A 21,416-nucleotide genomic window follows, 5' to 3' on the forward strand; every position below is an offset into this window, starting at 1 on the left:
CTGCATGATGTTATCATGTCAGTATGGAACAAAACGCTGAGGAATCATTCCAACACCTTGTTGAATCTATGCCACAAAGAATTAAGGCATTTCTGAAGGCAAACGGTTGGGTCGGGTCCAACCCGGTTCTAGCAAGCTATACCTAATAAAGTGGCCAGTGAGTGTGTGTGTGTGTCTATATATAGACACATATACTCACTGGCCACTTCATTAGGTATAGCTTGCTAGTACCGGCACTAGGGCTGGACAATATATGGAACGATATGATCATGTGCATCTCGTCAGTAAAGCCGGTTCCGTGATTAGTGGTAAATCCCCATCACCTGATTTCAAAATGGAGCGGCAGTTAATACACAGCCGTAGTTCACTGACAAGCTACGCTATATCGAGTTCATTATTGAAGATGATTGCATGGTCATATCGTTCCATATATTGTCCAGCCCTACACACACACACACACACATGCATGTGTATAAATATACAAACTATATATAAAAAGTACAAAATATAAAAATCTATTCATATAGAACTTTTTTATATTTATTACTTTAAAATATATGTATTTTATATTTTTATATTACAGTATATTATACTATTATAACTATAATAAAAATTAGTATAATTATTATAATGTTTACTTGGTTATTCTGTGTATTTTATGAATAGAAAATATGTATAAATGTATAAAAATCTATTCACATAGATAAATAAATGGACAAATATTTAATAAAGTTGTTATAAGAATTTATTTAAATGTATTACTTTAAAAATATATTCTTATATTATAATATATAATAAAATTGGAATTATATTATTTAGTATAAATAGTATTATATTTATTGGCTATTTTGTGTACTTTATGCATATAAAATACAAAAATTACATCAAATGCAGAAAAAAAAAATTAGGAATGAATCACAAAGTATACAAATATAAAACATAAACAGAAATAAACAATAAACAACCATAATATTGCTAAATAAACTATTAAAAATAAATAAAATATTAAATGATTTTAATATTAAATATTATAAATAAATAAATACATTTTATATATTAATTGACTGGTTTCTGTATTAATATTATTTATTTATTTATTTCTTACGTTAAAATATGTACAATATTTACAAATTCTTTATCCACTAAAGTCTATAGCTGCTTTATAAGGATGGGAAGTGTGAGTGTGTGTGTACCTGAGAAAAGCCCAGGTTTCTGCAGCCGTTGCAGGGAGTGAGTGCCTCCCACAGGCCTGATGGTCCGCAGCTCTTTTCCTCCTCTTCCATCGCTGGGGGCAACGGGGGAGTGGGTCGCTACAACCAGGTGGAGAGAGATACACAGTTACATACAGTCACGAGAGTAGTACACACAGACTAGTACAGATACAGATCTCAGTTCACGCCATCATAACACAAGCTTAAGATAAGTCACAGACTGAATAAGGAGGAGGAGACTGACAACTCCAACAAAAACAAAAAGAAGAAAACCTAACGTTTTAGTGACCAATCATCATTTTGCTTTAAAGCAAGCCTCCAAGATGAGCATAGCAACCATAACGCTTGATGCATAGCTTTTTTTTATTAGATGTCAATAGAGAACTGGCTAAGTTCTTGATGTTCCTTATTTAAGTTCATAGGAACTGTTCTGTAAAAGAGTGAACTTATTTTAACTTTTGACTTTTGAAAAGTCTCTGTTTCACTCTACATTCCAACATGAACGCTTGCTTTGCTTGTCTGTGCCTTTTGGACAGTGTTTCTGTGACTTTTTTAGAGGAATTGCAACCTGATTCATGGTTTAAATATGTGCCAATAATAGTCTGACTCTCAATGACTCGTTCTGTCTGATTGAGCTATTTCTTTTTCTTTTGTAGCTCCAGAACTCCATGTAGAAACACATTTCTAGTGTTGAGCCACAAAAATATACAGTATGACCATATATAAATAACACATACAAAAACTAATTTTATTTAAATTATGATATGGTTATGTAAAACAATGATTGTTTGCTGCAAATATAATGGAAAATATCTAAACAATTTCTCAGACATCTGCAAAAAATATGTCATTATTAATTAATTAAAATAACTGTTTTGTGAATGGCAGGCATAATGTATAGCAAGTAATTGTTCCCAGAACCCTTTTATAGACCTTGCAAACAACTCCAACCCCTTCAGTCAAGTCTTAGGGTTTTTTTTTTTTTTACACGTGACTGGAATCGACCGAACAGCTCAGAAGAGTGTTTGTGTGCATGCGTGTCTTTGCTTGTTTATCTGGGCTCTGCAGACTTTGATTGATTGACCCGACTCCACATTTAATTGTATTGATCAAACAAACGCAGGAGAGTAAACCGTGATCCAGTGGTCACTGTGACAGCTAAACCATGACACCTTCAGCAAACGTCCACTCCGTCACACACTTTTCTAACGCGTTCTATCCATTACATAAGGTTAAAGTCACTCCCTAAGCCAGCAATGTGATCAAAAATATGATTCTGTCTGTGTAAAATAACATAAGTGATTAGATCGGAGGCTGTTATAGTGCTATAAATATGTATTTGTGAGATTATATAAATTGAAGGGATACCAGTGTTTACTCCTGCCCTCTGCTGGCCACGGTGCATCAACAGTGAAATACTCATAATTATTCAAAGCTCATTAGAACCTCTTGATACCAATGGTCTGATGTCATTAATTTTATTTTCTTGGAGAACACACATTTTGGGGGCATAATCTGATAAAATATTGCTTTAACTGCATAAAAACGGTTCAAAATCAGCAAAAAAGCAAACATTTGGTGTACTGTATTTGCTTCTTAATGCACACCTTGTTTATTCGAGTGAGTGTGCCGTTTCGTTCCTCGTCAGACAGCCGCCCACTGCCGAAGCTTTCCATGGACTGAGAGTGAGAAGAGATGGTCTGACACAGCTCCTCAAAGGAGCAATCCTTATCACGGCAGATCTTTATTTCATTCAGCAACTTGGACAACTCCCCCGTTACTGCGTCATCTACAAAGGGAGAGAGAGATAGAGAGAGAGAGAGTAAACTATGAATTTAAATGAAGGAATAATGAGTTTATGTTAAAACACAGAAGAAGAGCTGGAAAAAAAAATATTTTTCTTATTAATGGACAGTCTGCCGCAGTATGAAAGACTTGAATCTGTGTCATGTGATGATCTTCATTTTGTCTTATTCTATATATTTTTATCTAAATTACTAAATTTAAACAATACATTTTAGACTTATTTTATATATATTATATATTTTTATATATAATATTTTATATTAATATACCATTTTTATTTTTGATAAAAGATTTTCACTATCTCTCCCTCTCTCTCTTTCTCTCTCTTTTGTAGGAATTGTAGGTGGGGGGAGTGCATGTACAGTGCTCTCTCCACCCTCAATACCATGACTTATGCCCCGTTTCCACCGCAGTAACTTTACCCAGGAACTACGGACTTTGGCCTGGTACTCGGTGTGTTTCCACCGCAGGAACCAGGAACTAAATAAAGTTCCGGGTAAAAAAAATGCCCCTCAGAAAGTCCCTGCTGGCGAGGTGGTACTTTTTCAAAGTTCCTGAACTTTCGGGGGCGGGACTTGGCCGCTAAACATCCTGATTGGTTGAGTTCATGCAGCATTGGTTGAGTTCAACCACCATTTATTCGGATCAACATTTTCAAAATATTACTGTTATTGTGTCATGAAATGTAATTTTAAAAGTATTTCAGGCGAGAATGTAGTTGTTTAAAACTCAAATCTGTGGTTTATTTATAAAGACAGCGCCTATTTAAAAATGTGTTTCGCCGATCTCAGAGACGGTGAACTCCACGCGATCAGCGGGAGCTCAGTCCTCATGTATCCGCCTAGAGCAGCCTCTCCTCGGCTAGACCTTCTGACGTGTGCCGCTGGTTCTGCTGTCTCTTTAGTGGTTAAACATAAAATATAATTCAGCTGCGGGGGAAATCTAACAGGTTTTCTTTGGTCTGTATTCAATTTATCTATATGTTAAAATGAAAATAAAAAAGGCAAATCTATATAATATTTCGTTTCATTGTAATGGCTGTATATCCCTGAACTAAGTACATTTATGCAGCTGTTATTATGTTTAAATGAAAACGAAAGGAGGCAGTGGTATTTGATATCCTATTTCGTTTTATTGTAAATATACTGAGAGGAAAATTGCAGTAGCCAAAGCGAGTTGAGTTCACGCAGCATTGGTTGAGTTCAACCACCATTTATTCGGATCATGTTCAAAATATTACTGTTTTATTGTGTCATGAAATGTAATTTTAAAAGTATTTCAGGCGAGAATGTAGTTGTTTAAAACTCAAATATGTGGTTTATTTATAAAGACAGCGCCTATTTAAAAATGTGTTTCGCCGATCTCAGAGACGGTCAGCTCCACGTGACCAGCGGGAGCTCAGTGATCATCTATCCGCCGAGAAGCAGCCTCACCTCGGCTAGACCTTCTGATGTGTGCCGCTGGCTCTGATGTCTCTTTAGTGGTTAAACATAAAATATAATTCGTTTTGGGTAAATCTCACAGGTTATCTTTGGTCTGTATTCAATTTATCTATATATTAAAATGAAAATAAAAAAGGCAAATCTATATAATATTTCGTTTCATTGTAATGGCTGTATATATACACATATCCCTGAACTAAGTACATTTCTGTAGCTGTTATTATGCTTAAATGAAAACGAGAGGAGGCAGTGGTATTTGATATCCTATTTCGTTTTATTGTAAATATACAGAGAGGAAAATAGTAGTCATGGTCAGCTGACTGAAGTTATCAAGTTATCAGCATCAATATGCTGCTGTTTGCAGATTTACTGGATTTGCGTCGTCGCGGACATCACACTCCCGAGTCGAATGCACAGTCCGCACTACAGAGAACGCACGTCCAAAATCAGCATACTTTGTATTGAGAAACGCGTGCAGACCTACGTCACCAGTCTATTTGCCTAATCTTCCCGGTACTTTACACCGCGGTGGAAACGCAGAAAGCAACAGGTCTGGGGGGAAAAAAGTTCCTGGGAAAAAAAGTTCCTGGTACAAATGTGCCGGGTAATTTCGGTGGAAACGCGGCATTAGGTGCCCTTGAGCAAGGCACTGAACCCCCAACTGCTCCCTGGGTGCCGCAGCATAAATGGCTGCCCACTGCTCTGGGTGTGTGTTCACTGCTCTTTGTGTGTGCACTTCGGATCTGTTAAATGCAGAGCACAAATTCTGAGTATGGGTCACCATACTTGGCTGAATTTCACTTATTTAAAATTATACTCTTTTGTCTATTTTCCAGTATTTAATCTGGCACAAATGCTTGCTTTCTGGCATGGGCTTAGTGTGCTGATGTGTACTAACAGTCATTTTGTGGCTGGCAGACTCTCAGATTCACCTGTGATCATTACCAAAATGCTGCCCCAGCTGGAACGAAAGACGCACCAGCACAAAGGGACCACATGAGAATGGGCTGCACTGCAACATCTGACCACTGGGAGCGCTGCTGACTGCACTTTCTTTATAATGAACATGCACTGATCAAACCATAGTCTTTTATGTCAGTTTGTTTCCCTGTTATGAAAAAAAAACTTAGCAAAATGCTATTTATTTTAAAATGAAGAATATGATGATGAATTGATTAAGTGATTTATGTGCGCAAACACTGGATTAAACAGTAAAACCTTTGCCAGAGTAAGACAAAGCAGCAGATAAAGCGCTGTAATACTATCACTTGACCACTAGGTGTCATACTGCACACTAAAATACATCAAACACATGGCAGCAGTCATTCTCTTTGAGAGTACGAGTATGCTTGCTTTTTTAAATTAACAATTGCATTTAGGTGTTAAAATATCATATTTATATTTATTAAATGCAATAATTCTGTGATGATTTCATTTGAATGCATTAAGAACTTAGTTTTCATACAAATATATCCCACATACATACTTTTATGCCGTAGAGATGGAGAGGGCACAGGTGAGGGTATTGATGTGCGTGGTGTCGGTATTGGACGCTGATGGGCAAAATCTTCATGAAAATTCCCTTCGTCACAATCCGACATCATATAATCTAGAAAGATAGAGATCAATTAATTTACAGAACTACAGCAAATTTCTAAGACCACTAATTTCTTATCTTCAGATCAAACTTTGATAAAAAAAACATTTATTACATGCCTCTTGTCATCCGATTAATCATTTATACTTTTTCAGCAAGTAAAAGGCATTTTAGCAGCATTCGAAAAATGTCTTCTTCAGATTGTGGTACACAAATCTTAAACATCAGAATAACTTTTATGCTGTTTGTAATATTTCAAGAAAGACACTCGCTGGATTATTTGGTTATCCATACATCGTTTTTAGAAAAATCGGTAACACTTTAGTAAAGGGACCAATTATCACTATTTACTAGTAGCTTTTTAGCATGTTTATAATTATTAACATATTGTCTGTTTATTAGTACTTATAAAGCACATACTCTGCATGACCATATTCTACATTCATAATCCTACCCAATACCTAAATTTAACAACTAGCTTACTAACTATTAATAAACAGCAAATTAGGAGTCAGAGGTTTGTTAATGGCGAGAACTGGACCTTAAAATAAAGTGTGCCCAAACAATCATGTTAAAATGTGAGTATGTTGTTTGTACATTTCTTAATCATCAGTGTATTGCACTGCATTACAAGTATCATTTTATGAAGGCATATTATTGGGATATATAGTGTTTACTGACATAGTCACAACTGATAATTATTAATATTTATATACATTATGTAAGTAGTCTGCTATACTGCACCAAACTGCATTTTTTTTCTCATATTTTAGAATATAACTGAGGCTTTTTTTTCACTTCTCGAGTGTAAACTCCATGTTTTCCTATTATATACTTAACGGGCCAAAAAAAAAAAAAAAGGCAGATGTACCAAATATGATAGTCAACAAAAAAACACATATGCAAACTTTGTTGTTGTTTTTGCTGTTCAATTTAAAAAGTATATATATATATATATATTGATTTTTTTCTGACCATTATTTCATATGTCAGGTTTTACACAGGGTTAAAGAAAAGCACTTTAAGTTGGTGAAAACCAAAATGTGGCGTCTGTAACTGTAGCTCTAAACAACTATAGGCTGCACAAGCCACATGGTAAACTTGTAAACAATAGTTTCTGAGTCCCGTCAAAGACTGTAGATTATAAAAGCACAGCAGGCTTGAGTTTGAAATGCCTTTCACGCTGGGGATTCTGGTTCATTGACCACACAGAAGCAGGGAAGAGAACTGTAATGTTGCCTGAGTCATGTAAGATGACGAGTGATTTAGACTTCACATGTGTCAAAAAGAGACATTTTCGAGCAGTATCTCAACTCTTAAGACTGCATTTCACAACCCACAGAAATCTATAACCCTGGGCATGAAGTGGATGGAAACAACAAGAGAGCTAAACTGAATTTAATTTCAAAACCAGATAACCACATCATATTCTTTTATGAGGGTGTGTTTCTGAAAGCAGAGATGGAACATTGGACTCAAACACCCAGCGTCTTCTGTGCTGTGTGATAAACTCTGCTGGAAAGAATGAGTTTACTTGAATCAGTACATGAAGGAAGACAAAGAAACTTTAGAATCATCTAATCCCAATGTTATTATAATATGTGTATGAAACATGTAATAATCCCTAAATCCCACGTAAACCTCATCAAGAAGGTATTCTAAGTATTTGTAGCTTTTTAGAAATGTGAGGGAACATGGATTTCTCATACACACTTAACAACCATTGTTCTCAATCTTACACAAACTTTCTGACACAAATTTTATCAAACTGCAAGCATCATTCTTCTGATTTCCACCAAGAACACGCTCCCTCATCTGCTTGTGCACGTGTGTGTGAGTGTGCTTGTGTGTGTTTCAAGGGCTTTATTTACTTTTAAAAAAGTTTAAATGCGTGCGTGTCTGGGAAATACTTTACCTTGTATGAGAGAAGCAATTTGTTGTGATTTCTGAGATGGATGTTCTCTTAGAATATCTAGAACAGTTCTTCCTTGGCAATCTCTGATGCTGGCATCAATCCCTGAGGAAAAGAGTTTTTGATATTCATTTTCAGATTAGCTTTAATAAGACATAAATGTTTTTAATTTGCATGTTGTATATTTTGTATAATAACTACAGTATATTATTTACCTATACATTTATAATATATATTAATGCATGTTTAGAATATTTTATTTCTGATCATGCAATCCCACAAAACAAACCATTACATCTGCCTGCAATGACAAAAAACACTTTATCTGAACATTTGTAATTTATTTAGATTTATTGTTAAAAACAAATAGAGAATAAAACCGAACACTGACTTTAAATGTGCAAAAATAAAAATACTCAAAATTATAGATAAAAAACAATACTGAATGTTCTGAATTGAATTAATATTCTACTTTGTTCTATAATATTTTATTTATTAATACAAACAAATAAATGCATAAAAAATAAAACTACTAATTTGAAACTATTTTTATAAAAAAAAAAAAAAAAATGAAAAAACACAAAAATAAAATTTTTTCCCGGAATAAAACTTTCCATAACAATAAAACCATGGCAGAACAATCGCACCGCCCTTTCCCTATGACAGGGAAAGCAGTTCCACAGCTGGAACTGACAGGGAAGCTGTTAGGTCACAGGTCACAAGTAGTTTAAACAAACCATGGCCATGCAACATCCTCATCATAACCCCACACACACATGCACTTCTGAAAGACATACCTGAGTCAAGCAGTAGCTGAACTACATCCATCTTTCCAAAGAGAGCGGCTTCGTGGAGAGCACTCCCTTTCTCTGTCTAGAGAGACAATAATTATAAGTCAATATTTTAAGCGTAATGCCTCACATAAAGAAGTAAATGGCAGTTATACACTATGGCATCTCTACTACTGCAGTCCTCGCAGTCTATCAGCTGTCTACTGGGGCGGCTGGCAGGGTATTTTATATCACGCTCACTGTGAACAAAGTACTTAACTACACCCAATTTAGCTCTGGAAACATTTATTCAGTGTACTACAATTAACGGCAATAGCGCTGTGAATTTATGAGGCTGACTGAAGGCAGCTTGAAAGAGGGAAAAAATGGGCAAATGAGACTGATCGGCAGTCGAGACAGATTGAGAGAGAGCTTCTTGCACAGTTGAGCGTGGTCATTTTAATAGGCCACCGGGAGACCGCACACGATACCCAATTAAACCGGCCCCCATCGGCCTTCATTAGTCCAGAGGCATGAGTACAGAACCGGTGCTTGCTCTTCTCCCTGAACTACTGGATCTGTGTGATGATGAAATACACATTAAACAAGTACTACGGGGACTTACTACTGTGATACTTAATCCTGCACATGTCATATTTCTATAAAAATAGCACTTACTTTCTGCAAGGTAGTCTGGGAGAGCCAAAACTACCTAAAAACTGTTTTTAACCAGCATTAATCTGGCTCCTGGACAACACACAGAGTGCTGAGTTCATGTCTATATAACATTACCAGGCATTCTTACATTCCGTATCTGCTTTTTAAGTAAATCTACACACTGAGTTTCTTCCTTTTTCTATCTGATTCGGAACGGACGTCTTTGGCTACTGTATAGCTTCTATGTTTATCACCAATGGAACTGTGGGTGCTTAGACACTAGAAAAATGTTTGGCAGGTAGGAATTATAGCTGCACGATTCTGGATAAATTGAGAATCATGGTTTTCTATGTATAAATTGGAGATCACGATTCTCTCACGATTCTGAAGAAAAACAAATTAGAAAACTAAACAAAATAATTGACTAGTGGTTCTGAAGAAATGTTCATTGCTTAAGTCTTTAAAAAATATATTAATTTGAACAAAAAATGTTCAAGAAGTCATTATCTCTATTCACATTCTGCTAAATTAATTCAATGACAAATACTTTTTGAACGGACAGTTGTCGCCGCCTCCTGGCAGAAGAGAAAAACGTTACATTACGCACAAGTGTTAAGATGCTTTCGTTTTGATCGCTGTTGTAGATAAGCTTTGATCGCTGTTTGCTTCATAAGCTCTCAATGTATCGTTAGGAACCATGGGGTTTAATTGGTCTTGCCTGTAAGTTTTTCTGACTGTTTCACCTAAAAATCTTCTTTACTATTCAACTAAAGGAAAAAGTCACTTACATCTGGCCTCAGGGTGAGCAAAATAACAGCTAACATTCATTTATGGGTGAACTATCCCTTTAAGTTAAAAGTAGTTCAAATTTTTTAAAATGTATCTTAAGACCTGCTTATTTTCTAAATAAACAACCCTGCACGTCATGTGTTTATATGCAGTAACTTGTTCTGTACGTGTGGCCTTAAGAGGATAAAAACATTTCTGTTCTGTTCAGATGCAGCTTATCATAATGTTCTTTAACACAAGAATGCATCCTGTGAACACCCCGCAAGTCTGACAGTTATTAGAGAGAAGTCGAAAACAAAAAATTGAAGCAAACACCTACATGAAGTTATGCAATAAGAAAAGAGTGTTGTCGGTGCTGGTACACTGCCAGAAAAACAATGTGGAAAGACTGTGCCTTAAGGAACATTTCTGGGCCATTTTAACCCATGTGGGATAATATTAGTACATTAGTTTAAAGCTTTAAGGTCATGTTTAAGGTCATAACATTCAGCTTATCATAACTATATTAAATATAAATCAACAAATATGTTCTCATTCTCAGTGGACAGACCAATTGGAGCATGTCTGGTTAAGGCACTTTGTCGCATTGTAACTATACAGGTTTAAAGGTGTCAGGTGTGTGTGTTCAAATAATACTGTATCGCTCCTAAAGACAGAGGAGGGGGAATCCATGCTTTCTGAGATCAAAGCTTCCTCTGATCAGTCTCTCTCACACACAGAACCATTCAATCGCAGACGATCCTCCAGCGTTCCATCACACACACACAATGCTAAAAAAAAAAAAGACAGTTTCCATGTAAACAGCTTCAAAGTCTGACACATAAGACAAACACATTCCATACTAACAAGAAAACATTCAAAGCTATATTAGTTAGGAATTCTCACTAATATAACGGCTTTCATACTAAGATTATTCCTTATTCCTTCAATGTCTAATGGCATTGTTGAGTGTAAAAAGCAGCAGACTAAAGGAAATCATTTTAAAAACATAACTTGTTTTGATATGCGGTTACTAAAGGGTTCTGTGTGGATTTTAAAAGGGCTGTGTATCAACAACAATGTCATGATATATATCACACTACAAATGTCACAATAAGATACGTATCTTCAGCAAAATGATGTATAACAGCTGGTATTATAAACTGCAAACCATGCAGAGCAAGCAGTTTACCTCTGCATTATGGAGGGCTTCCATTACTGTAACTCTGTATAACAATACAGGTAATGGTATAGGTTTCATTTGACCATTGGATATACACCCACCAGGTACAAAATTTTGCTTCTTGTATTTTAGGGCATGATATTCTATGTAAAAAATATATATATATTAATTTTAGGAAAAATCAAACATGAAAACCTATTCTAATACACCACTTAAACCAAATCAAGGGCATAATAGGACCCCTTTATTTAAATTGCTGGTAGGTTATCATTACACAAATGAAAACACTCTCTACATTCAAGAAACAAAATTATTTAAAATTGATGAGTGTTCTAAAGTAACATGCTGTCTTCAGTGAAGCACAATGCTGCCCCACAATTAGTATCAATAAAATAGCTTCACCACTTAAGAGCTGCATTATCTTTCTCATAAATGCTTTGATAACATCACTGTTTTCAAAGTAATTAAACTCACAGTTCACTGTTAATAGTGAAATATGGTGGCACAGATGGAGGTAATTCATATATACACACTCTCTATCTCTCTCCCGGGTCTGTGAATGAACACAGACTAGATTTATTACAATTCTCTCTGAATGGAATATCAAACTGGAGACAGTGTAGAGAAAGTGTATGAAAAATAATAAAATCACTTATATTTCAGCATATATTTCCATTTGCACTAATTTAATGCTTTTTATTGGAGGATTACACCTCTTGATATCAGACAACACCAATAACATTCTACCAGCAAGCCAAATTAAACTTTTTTACCTATATATTATATTATATTAATTAATTTTAGAAACTTTGCACTTTTCCAATCCGTTTTTGACATTTTTCTAGTATTCACGACCCACTAACGCACACATGCTCAAACCGTGTTAATGTAGGCCCTACATTTAATCACATGAGAACTAATCTAAAATTAGTTACAAATTTTTGTTACAATGGAATGTTACAAGCTCTTGGTGCATAAAGAAGATCTGTGCAGTTGCAAAGACTAAAGATTCAAATCCAAAGAGATATTCTTTATAAAAGTTAAGAGTCAACCCCCACATGTCTGCGTCACAATGTGGGAAGATTTGCATAATTTTGCCCAGATGTTCACGCAAAGAAAGGAAGCATAAGATGGCATCACAGTGTGGTGAGGGGAGTGACATTTCCAATACACGCTAGAGGTATTCGGCCAATCATAATGCACTTAAATAGCTGGCCAATCAGCGTATATCTCGCTTTTCAGACTGATGAGCTTTGTAAAAATCGACGCATTTCAGAAAGGCGGGGCATAGAGGAGAAACAATAATTGCAGTATGTGAAAAATAATTAGTTAAAAATTTTTATTTATTTTTTTTTAACCTTAAACCGCATAAACATTGCATTACACCAAATACACAAAATAATGTTCTTTTTAGCAACATCATATGACCCCTTTAATAAGGACCTCTCATACACCGAAAAAAAATTTCATACTAACACAACATTTACTATTCTCTATGCCTAATCCTAACATTCAAACGTCCTCACGAGTCATTTTTCATTTATTTTCCCATTTATATTTTAGTTACGAACTGTTTTTTTTTTTGTTTGTTTGTTTTTCATTTGAGGACCTGCTCAGAACTCTCAAAATGTTCCCAAAGGGAAGGTCTGTACGATTTAGGTCTCTTCTTTGTACAAAATTTGTCCCTAAAGTATAACAAAGTAAACACACACCAGGGTAGCCTGAGGAAACCCTGGACTGAGAACAGAGTGTTCTTCTACTGCGTTTCACTTACTCTCACAGCTAGATTAATTATTCATCCATTTGAGCCCTTAAACCATTCACACTCTCTCACTTTCTCTCTGTCTCTCTCTCTCTCTCTCTCTCACACACAACTGAGCATAACAACTGAGATGAAGATATCCTGCCCACTCACACTGACCTGTGTGTTAACGTCCATGTCGGCCTCTAGCAGCACTCGAACGGTGGCATGATGGCCATTTCGTGCGGCCAGATGTAGAGGTGTGTGTTTGCATGTATTGCAGCTCATGAGGTTGGGGTGGGCGGTAAGCAACATGCAGACCACCTGCAGGCGGCCATACAGGGCGGCCAGGTCCAGTGGCGTTTCTCCTCGACTGTTCCTCATGCTGGGGTCTGTCAGCTCCTGCAGCAAAACACGGACCACCTCGGAGTGACCGTACTGAGCCGCACAGTGCAGAGCCGTCTCCTTTTCATGGTTCTACATCAGACAGAGAGAGAGAGAGATTGAGACAGAGTGTTACTGTAACACCACTGTAAAGAAATTCCCTCTGAAGCATCCATTATCAAAACATGAGATGTCATATAACCATGACAACTGCCTGTCAAATAAGTCCCATAATGCATTGCAACTGCCCTAAGGCTACTGTCAGGTTGTTTTTACACACGAGACGATACACAGCAGCACACCCTGATCGGATCTCTCCATTGCATGAATGAAATTCAATGCTATTTAACGATAAGACAAATCAAACACAGCTGGTTAATACTGATAACGACAAATTGCTTCAAGGTGAAACATCTGAATGCATTTTCAGATTCATGAACTTCCTTCGAATACTTACCTACTGTTATGTTTTATATAATATGAATATGGCTGGTATCAATGATATTCAGACGTACTACATCTGCCATGTTGTTACTATCACCTGACCTACCAGAATCTGTTGCATTGCTTCACTGCCATTCAGAAATCCTCTCCCATGGCCTCATGGGACAGTAAAGTGTCCATTGTACTCTTTTGGCATACTGTTTTTCGTATACCATATACAGTAAGAACGTATTCGATTTCAGACGAAGTGATGGTGGCTTTCCTGCTCATGTCCCAAAGTGTGGTAAATATGAGGACACATTGGATTAATATCATAAACATGCGACTAGTCAACTAATGGCTTAAATGAATGATTAATGGTCGACTAGGAAAGCCGGAAGCAGCCCTAGTGTTTTTACTGACCCAAATAAAAAGAGATAAGGCTTCTACTTTATCGCCTTTTCATTTTCATTTACTCCTAAGACTTCCAAGTCTTTTCCAAGTCATCTTTAGAAATGTAAGCACAACTCTCCCTTCAGGTGGTGTGGGATGAGTTAGCGGTTTGTTAAACCAGGTAATGAGAATATCACCTAACAAATGAAGCTGGAGCTGTGCATTCTCGAACAGGCCATAAGCCAAAGATAACTCAACAGCACCATCTATTGCGACCACTTCACACCACACTCATTCTCTTGACTGTATGTGTATGTGTGTGTGGGTGTGTGTTTAGAGGGGTGCTCTTACAAACCCATGGAAGTGGAAATTTGAGGTTTTGTCTGTGGTATGAAGACAGAAGGAGCATCCGTGTAGGTCTGTTAATAAACAAGAGAACTTCAGAGAGCAGCAGCTTTGACTGCAATGACTTATTTAAAGCAAATGGGTTCCTTAATTAGCCAAACATGATTGAAAATGATGATAAGAGACTCCCAGTCCCCGAGGCAGCACAAAGAAACAGACCTGATACTGCAGACAGATAGCTCTCATTCTCTCTAACTCTCTCTCAGACTCTATGCCCTGCCTTTCTTCCGTTTAATCGGCTTTTTTCGGCCTTGAACGCCAAACAAACACACACATACACAGAGTAATTTCCTCTATGAGCGCAGCCTCCATCGTGTATCTGTATGTTTGGCCAGACAGTGCAATATCCAAAGAGACAGCAGACCGCTATCCCACTTCATTCTGTTCACGCCCTATTGGTTAATATCCAAGACGAGCTGTCATGATAAAACAACAGAAGAAGCAGCATTCGCTTTCATTCAATGAAATGACACATAAAAGGGATGGCGTATCTAGAGCGATCAGCACTTTAAACGACACAAAACACAATTAAAAGTATAAAATAGACGAACAGATGCAACAAAAGTGCTTTGTTCACAGATGAGGACCCCGTGAGTCTGGTCTCTTAGTGGAGCACTAAAGCAGATGTACAGACAGACAGTACGGCCCACGGGAGCACAGAGGCGGTGTGGAGGAGCACATTAATCTCGGCTATCCTGTACAATCCAGTGCAGTTTAATGTGGATTCAGTCTTTGAGCCGATATTATAGAATTAAAGGAATATTCTGGGTTCAATACAAGCTAAGCTCAAAAGAGCATTTAATGCTGATTAACGCAAAATAAATTAAAATAAAACTCATTCTTCATTTTCTTAAAATATAAAATAGAGGTTACAGTGAGGCACTTACAGTACATTTTCATAGTATATTTAAATGTTTTAATATGTGAAGCTTGTAATTCTAAAATATTTTTTTTCTATAGCAATACATGAACACAAAGTTGTAAAACAGGATATAAAGTGACAGAATTTTTTTTTTTTCAAAACTGGAATCACTTTAACATGAATACTTTTTACATTTTGTGGCTTTATGACTAAAGAAAAGAAGAGAAAATAGAAATTACACAGGAAACTAGGTACAGAGGTGACCATCATACTATGAAACACATGGTTCAACTTATTCTCACACATATGCTTGGTAAGCTAACGCAGGAAGTGACCTCAGACTAAAGAGAGCTGTGCTAAAGAGAGCTGGGTGAGAGTGTAAACACGGTGGATCTGACACCGGGACTCACAAACACATCTGGCTAATGCTGTGTGTGTGTGTGTGAGAGAGAGAAATAGAGGAATTTAGAGGGCCGTTGCTTGTGGGCTCAGAGGAGCTGGAGTCAGAGAAAATGGTGTAACCTTTCGTCCTCCCGACCAGAAAACAAAACATTCCTGAGTAACGCACAAAACTAGCCATTTTCTCACACTTCCTTTCTCAAACATGTACAGATCCATCTCAAACGAATATTCATGCATAGACTCTATAGATGCACACTCCAAAATCTCTCAATACAGCACACAAATTCACAAAACTCGACAATCCTTATTGGAAGGTTTACAATCCTTGTGTGTGTGTTTGTGTCAGCATAAAAACGATAAAACACTAACTTGAAATGATGGGGCTATAAACAGCCTCTATATAGCAGTGTTGAAATAATATCATACCCTCTGACACTAAATATATGAATATTATATTCGGATATGAGTAATGTCCAAGTCATAAAGAGCTCAGCATCCCACATTGCTGTGTAATATACGCCATAAAGTCTGTGCCACCGGCTGTGTGTGTGTCCAGGTCTATGTATTATCACTATTGCATCGCTTATTGCTAGTAAAGTGCAGCACATATCCGTTTAAAGAAAAGGATGTAAAATGGATTGAAAGTAACAATTTTTATCAGTCTAGATTATGCAACATTCATAAATAATTTGAGAAGGCCGAATCCAATTAACTTTTTAAAATGTAGTTTGTCAACATTTTGAGCCCATCCCAATCGACTTGAAAACTCAAAAACAAGCCCTAATAATTATTAAGAAAATGAGAGTGTAAATGAATCCCATACGCTGTCTTTGTCTCTCAAAAACACACTCATGACAGCAACAAAGGTCTTATCCATCAAGCTGATGGTTCAGTGAGTTGAGGAGGGCTGAAGATTGGATGTAATTGTTTCTCCTGCTGGTGTGGTCATTAAGAGTGAGGCAGATGGCAGGAGACAGAGCAGCACTCTTCCCTGCACTGAGACAGCATTTTAACTGCAGGTAAATACAGGCCTTTCACAGAGCTGCTCTGATTCTGCTCAACAAACCCTCCATCAGCCCATCAACACACTGAGATGCGAGGAACAGGTCTGAAATTGTCAAAAACCTGTTAAGAGTGTGTATGTGTGCCTGGTCGAATGCATGGGGACTGTGTGCAGGTGTTTTAAGTGTTTGTAAATGTGTACTATTAGCAGCAGACTAATGTAAAGTACTCATTAGTGCTCAATACTACTGCTGGTTACTGCTCAGATTTGAACAAGCCGCTAAATATTAAAATTCAGCTGCTTTCGCCACCATTTCGGACATGGACGATACCTTTAAATTCTGATTGTTGTGGAAAAGGTGTGCAATTACTTTTCAGATGTACCATTTTCATCTAGGGCCCTATTAAGCTGCCACATGATAAAATGTCTGATAATACTTGAAAATATGTAAAAAAAAAAAAATAATAAAAAAAAAAAAACAAGAAGAGGAAACCCAAGTCACAGCAAAAAATTATAGGGATTAACAACAAATATCGCCTGATATTTAATGCGCATCTTGTCAATAATGCCAGTTCTGTAATCAGCTGTAAATCTCTACACGTGCCTGATTTTACGTGGAGCAGCATTCTCTACAAAGAGCCGTTGTTCACTGACAAGCTGCACAAAATATGATCGTGGTTTGGTGCAGCTTGTCAGTGAACAACGGCTCTGTGAAGTAAATGCTGCTCCACATGAAATTTGGCTGATATTTATCATGCATCCCTAAAAATATGTATATATATTTACAGATTTGGAGGTGGCCACGTAAGCAACCACACAGAATTTCATTTGCCTAGCTTACAAACACTCACAACAACATTCAGTTCACCCACTGAACCAAGTCCACTTAAAACCCAAAACAAATCTTCCCTTAACTAACATGTCAGTTAATGTTAGTTGATGCATTAACTAATGTTACCTTACTAATGGGAGCTTATGGTAAAGTATTTTGTCAAACCTGATTTATTACAGTATTACTACCATTAATGTCTTTTCAATTGTTACATATGAATCTATCACCAAAGTTAATTAAACATTTCTCATTTATTTTTTAAAGCTTACATTTCACTAAGCATACTGCTAGCACAGCCTATACTCTACACAAATAAATTACCCTACTTGTAATCACAGCAAACCTTAAAGTCCATACGAAACTGGGATGATTAAAAAAAAAAGTAGATTATAAAGATTACAAAGTCCAACATCTTTTTCTCTGGGTTTAATTGTTCACCACAGGACTAGTGATGTGCGTTAAAGTTAAAGTTTTGATTTTTGTAACTGACTTGCATTATACTGGCAAACTTAGCATGCTATGCAAAAGTTATGCTAAGATAATACACTGAGGAGTAAGCTTACAAATGGTACATTTGCTCTAAGGGTGTGTGTGTACCTGCTCATTAACTCTGCTGTGGGACGGCCCGTGGTGGATCAGTATCTGGACTATGTCCATGTCACCTCTCCATGCGGCCAGATGCAGAGGAAAACAGCCCTTACTGTCTGCCACATTAGTAGAGGCTTCAAACTGCAACAACTTCAACACCACGTCCCTGAGAGAAAGACAAATAAGAAAGATTTCATGTAATTGTGTGGGCGATTTTCATTCTTAAACACCAAAAATCCAATAAATCTTCTATGGTACTATTAAACCTCATGAAGCTTTTTGCAGGCACCAAATGAACGGGGTAATTGTGCTCTAATCATAATACATAATTCAAGTTACATGAAATCCCTCTCCTACTCTGGCCTCATTCTTACGGTAAACGTTTAAATCACCCAAAAACCCTGAGCTATTCTAATTCCATCCTGCTTAGAAAAAAAAAAATCTGATTAATCTGACACCGCCTCATCCCATAAACCGCTCATTAATCAAATATAACTCCACCCACCTCATAGACTGTACCTCACACTAATCTGGCTGTATCCAGATACATAAACCTCGCCCTAATCACAGTCTTCTGATTCTTATGTATGTAAGCTGGATTACACCTCTATAAACGTCTAAGTAATCCTGACGTTTAGCGCTTTCCCATTTTAAGTATATAATACCATGTTAGGAGGAACTGAGATGTTCAGGTGTGTAAGTGTGCGAAAGCATAATCTCATTCATTTGAATTAGTGTCCATTAATTTATATCTTAATTCAGCTATTCCCTTTTCAAGAACCTGTAAATGAATTGGCGAATAAGAGTGTCACCTGTGTCCGTTCAGAGACGCGTGGTGCAGGGGTGTGTATCCTGAGCTGTCAGCACAGTTCACATTGACGCCTCTCCACATACTGCAGAGGAGAAGAACATCAATAAGTACAGATCAGTAAAAAGACATCAGTTCAAAGCTAACAAACACCTACAACAAAACCATATACAGATTTATTTCTGCACAGAGCTGATACAGCAGAGTTTGAGCAAACCACACTCATGCCAAGATTGCTATGGGACTCTGTTTCTCACAATCTCCACAGGACCTTAAGCTGCTTAGAGAACACACACACACACACACACACACAGAATTACCTTAATATCTAAATGGAAAAAATACCACAGATCCAGGGTTTCCACACTTCTTGTTGCTGAAGAATCTCTTTTCAGTTAAAAATGTGTTTCTTGTCTCAATAATTATTTATGTACTTTCCACTCAATAAAAACAAACATTTTTAAAATATGTTTTTTTATTTCTGTTATTATCACCACCATCAGGTTATTTTTTTTATTTTTTATTTTTATTATTTCTATTTTTATTCCTATTTTTCTATTATTTATTTATTTATAATTATAAGCAAGAGCCATACAATCTTTAGAAAATAAAATAATCAAGATTACTTTAATTATATTATCACAAACTGGTTAAAAATATTGCAATTAACATAATTAATATGATCATATTTAATAAGTTAACACATGAACAAAGATAGCCCTAAAATAAATATAAAAATATATAAATAAATGTAGACATATAAATAAATAAATACAAATATCTACATATATTTTTGATTATTTATGGGTCTGTACAACTGAGGATGTCCATGAACGCCCTGAAAGGTTTAGCTCAATTTATATCAATTTTAATCTCCAAAATATGGATGCGCAGGAAGGAAATATTTCCTTGACAACAAATCAATAATCACACAGTGATGGCTGAAAAACATAATTCATTCTCCAGTTAATCATTTTTGAAAAACGTAATTTATTCTCCAGTTCAAGAATAAACAGAAAGCACACTGTTCACACTCTGAGAATTTGTTTGGAGATTGATGATTTAACACTCTCTAATTCACACAAACGTTAATGCCTGAAAACAGCAGCAACTGAAGTCCATAACTAAAACATGAGCAGTCAATAGCGCTGATGTCTAGACTGATAAGGAGACTCAACCCAGACAGACATGAGGAGGAAAAAGGTCATGACCTACGATATGACTCACAACTTGACTAACCAAGCACAGAACAACATGAAACATACACAAACACACACACACACACACACAGCGGCCCAAGCTGCCATAAATAGACATTCCAACGGTCTGCAGAAACAACATTAGACAGAAGAGCATGTGAGACCTTAATTCAGAGGGCAATTGTTGAGAGTGTGTGAGACAATGAGAAGGAACCAGAGTTATCAGTACTTTTGAGGATTATTTAGTATTTTTCAAAATTGGGAAATTAATTTATTTATTTCATATTTTTTATTTTTGGTTGGTTGCACTACACTACTTTGATTTAGCAGGCAAATGGATTTAGCTCATTAAGCAGTGAAGGAGAAAAAAATATAATAGAAGATTATGCAAAATTACAGAATTAACTAGAAGTTGGTCATATATATATATATATATATATATATATATATATATATATATATATATATATATATGTAACAATTCAAAATACTTGTTTTCTATCTTAGTACATTTAAAAAAACAATTTTTTTTCTATGTTGACAAAGCTGAATCAGTGTCACATGATCCTTCATTAATCATTCTAATATGTAGATTTGCTCCCCAATAAACATTTCATACTATTATCAACTGTTGTGCTACCTATTACTTTGTGGATTTTTTTTTCAGAAACCTTTGATAAATAGAAAGTTACTTTTCTGTTCACACTTAAAAAAAGCCTTTTCTGTCACTTTTGACCATTTTAATGCATCCTTGCTGAATAAAAGTATTAACTTATTTCCCAAACATTTATAGTTTTGTTAATGTTTTCTTTTCATTAACGTTTTATCATTTTTGGAATTTATGAATTTTTTTTTTTTTTGAAATAAACAATATTGGTCCATTACTGAAAGTGTGATTTTGGTTCCCTTTCAGTCGGTCACTCTCGACGCCACGTCGGTGACCGACGAATATGGGATATTGCTTCGATAGACCAATCTACTTCGAGTGTAAACTAAACGAGCCAATACACATTGGCATGCAATTATTGCA

General features: G+C 36.2%; 1 protein-coding gene across 4 annotated transcripts in view; it reads right to left on the reverse strand.

Moving 5' to 3' along the window:
- Window positions 1-21,416, reverse strand: part of anks1b (ankyrin repeat and sterile alpha motif domain containing 1B) — a 178,652-nt gene that overhangs the window by 110,372 nt on the left and 46,864 nt on the right. For all 4 annotated transcript variants that reach the window (XM_059511230.1, XM_059511228.1, XM_059511227.1 and 1 more), the window contains exons 2-9: window positions 19,192-19,272; window positions 18,389-18,545; window positions 13,268-13,564; window positions 8,766-8,841; window positions 7,972-8,073; window positions 5,946-6,068; window positions 2,819-3,000; window positions 1,194-1,310 (exon numbers count right to left, since the gene is read on the reverse strand). In XM_059511230.1, the coding sequence (XP_059367213.1) occupies window positions 1,194-1,310; window positions 2,819-3,000; window positions 5,946-6,068; window positions 7,972-8,073; window positions 8,766-8,841; window positions 13,268-13,564; window positions 18,389-18,545; window positions 19,192-19,272 (1,135 nt within the window). The remainder of the gene's footprint in view (window positions 1-1,193; window positions 1,311-2,818; window positions 3,001-5,945; window positions 6,069-7,971; window positions 8,074-8,765; window positions 8,842-13,267; window positions 13,565-18,388; window positions 18,546-19,191; window positions 19,273-21,416) is intronic.

Source organism: Carassius carassius, chromosome 26, assembly GCF_963082965.1.
Source record: "Carassius carassius chromosome 26, fCarCar2.1, whole genome shotgun sequence".
NCBI lineage: Eukaryota > Metazoa > Chordata > Actinopteri > Cypriniformes > Cyprinidae > Carassius > Carassius carassius.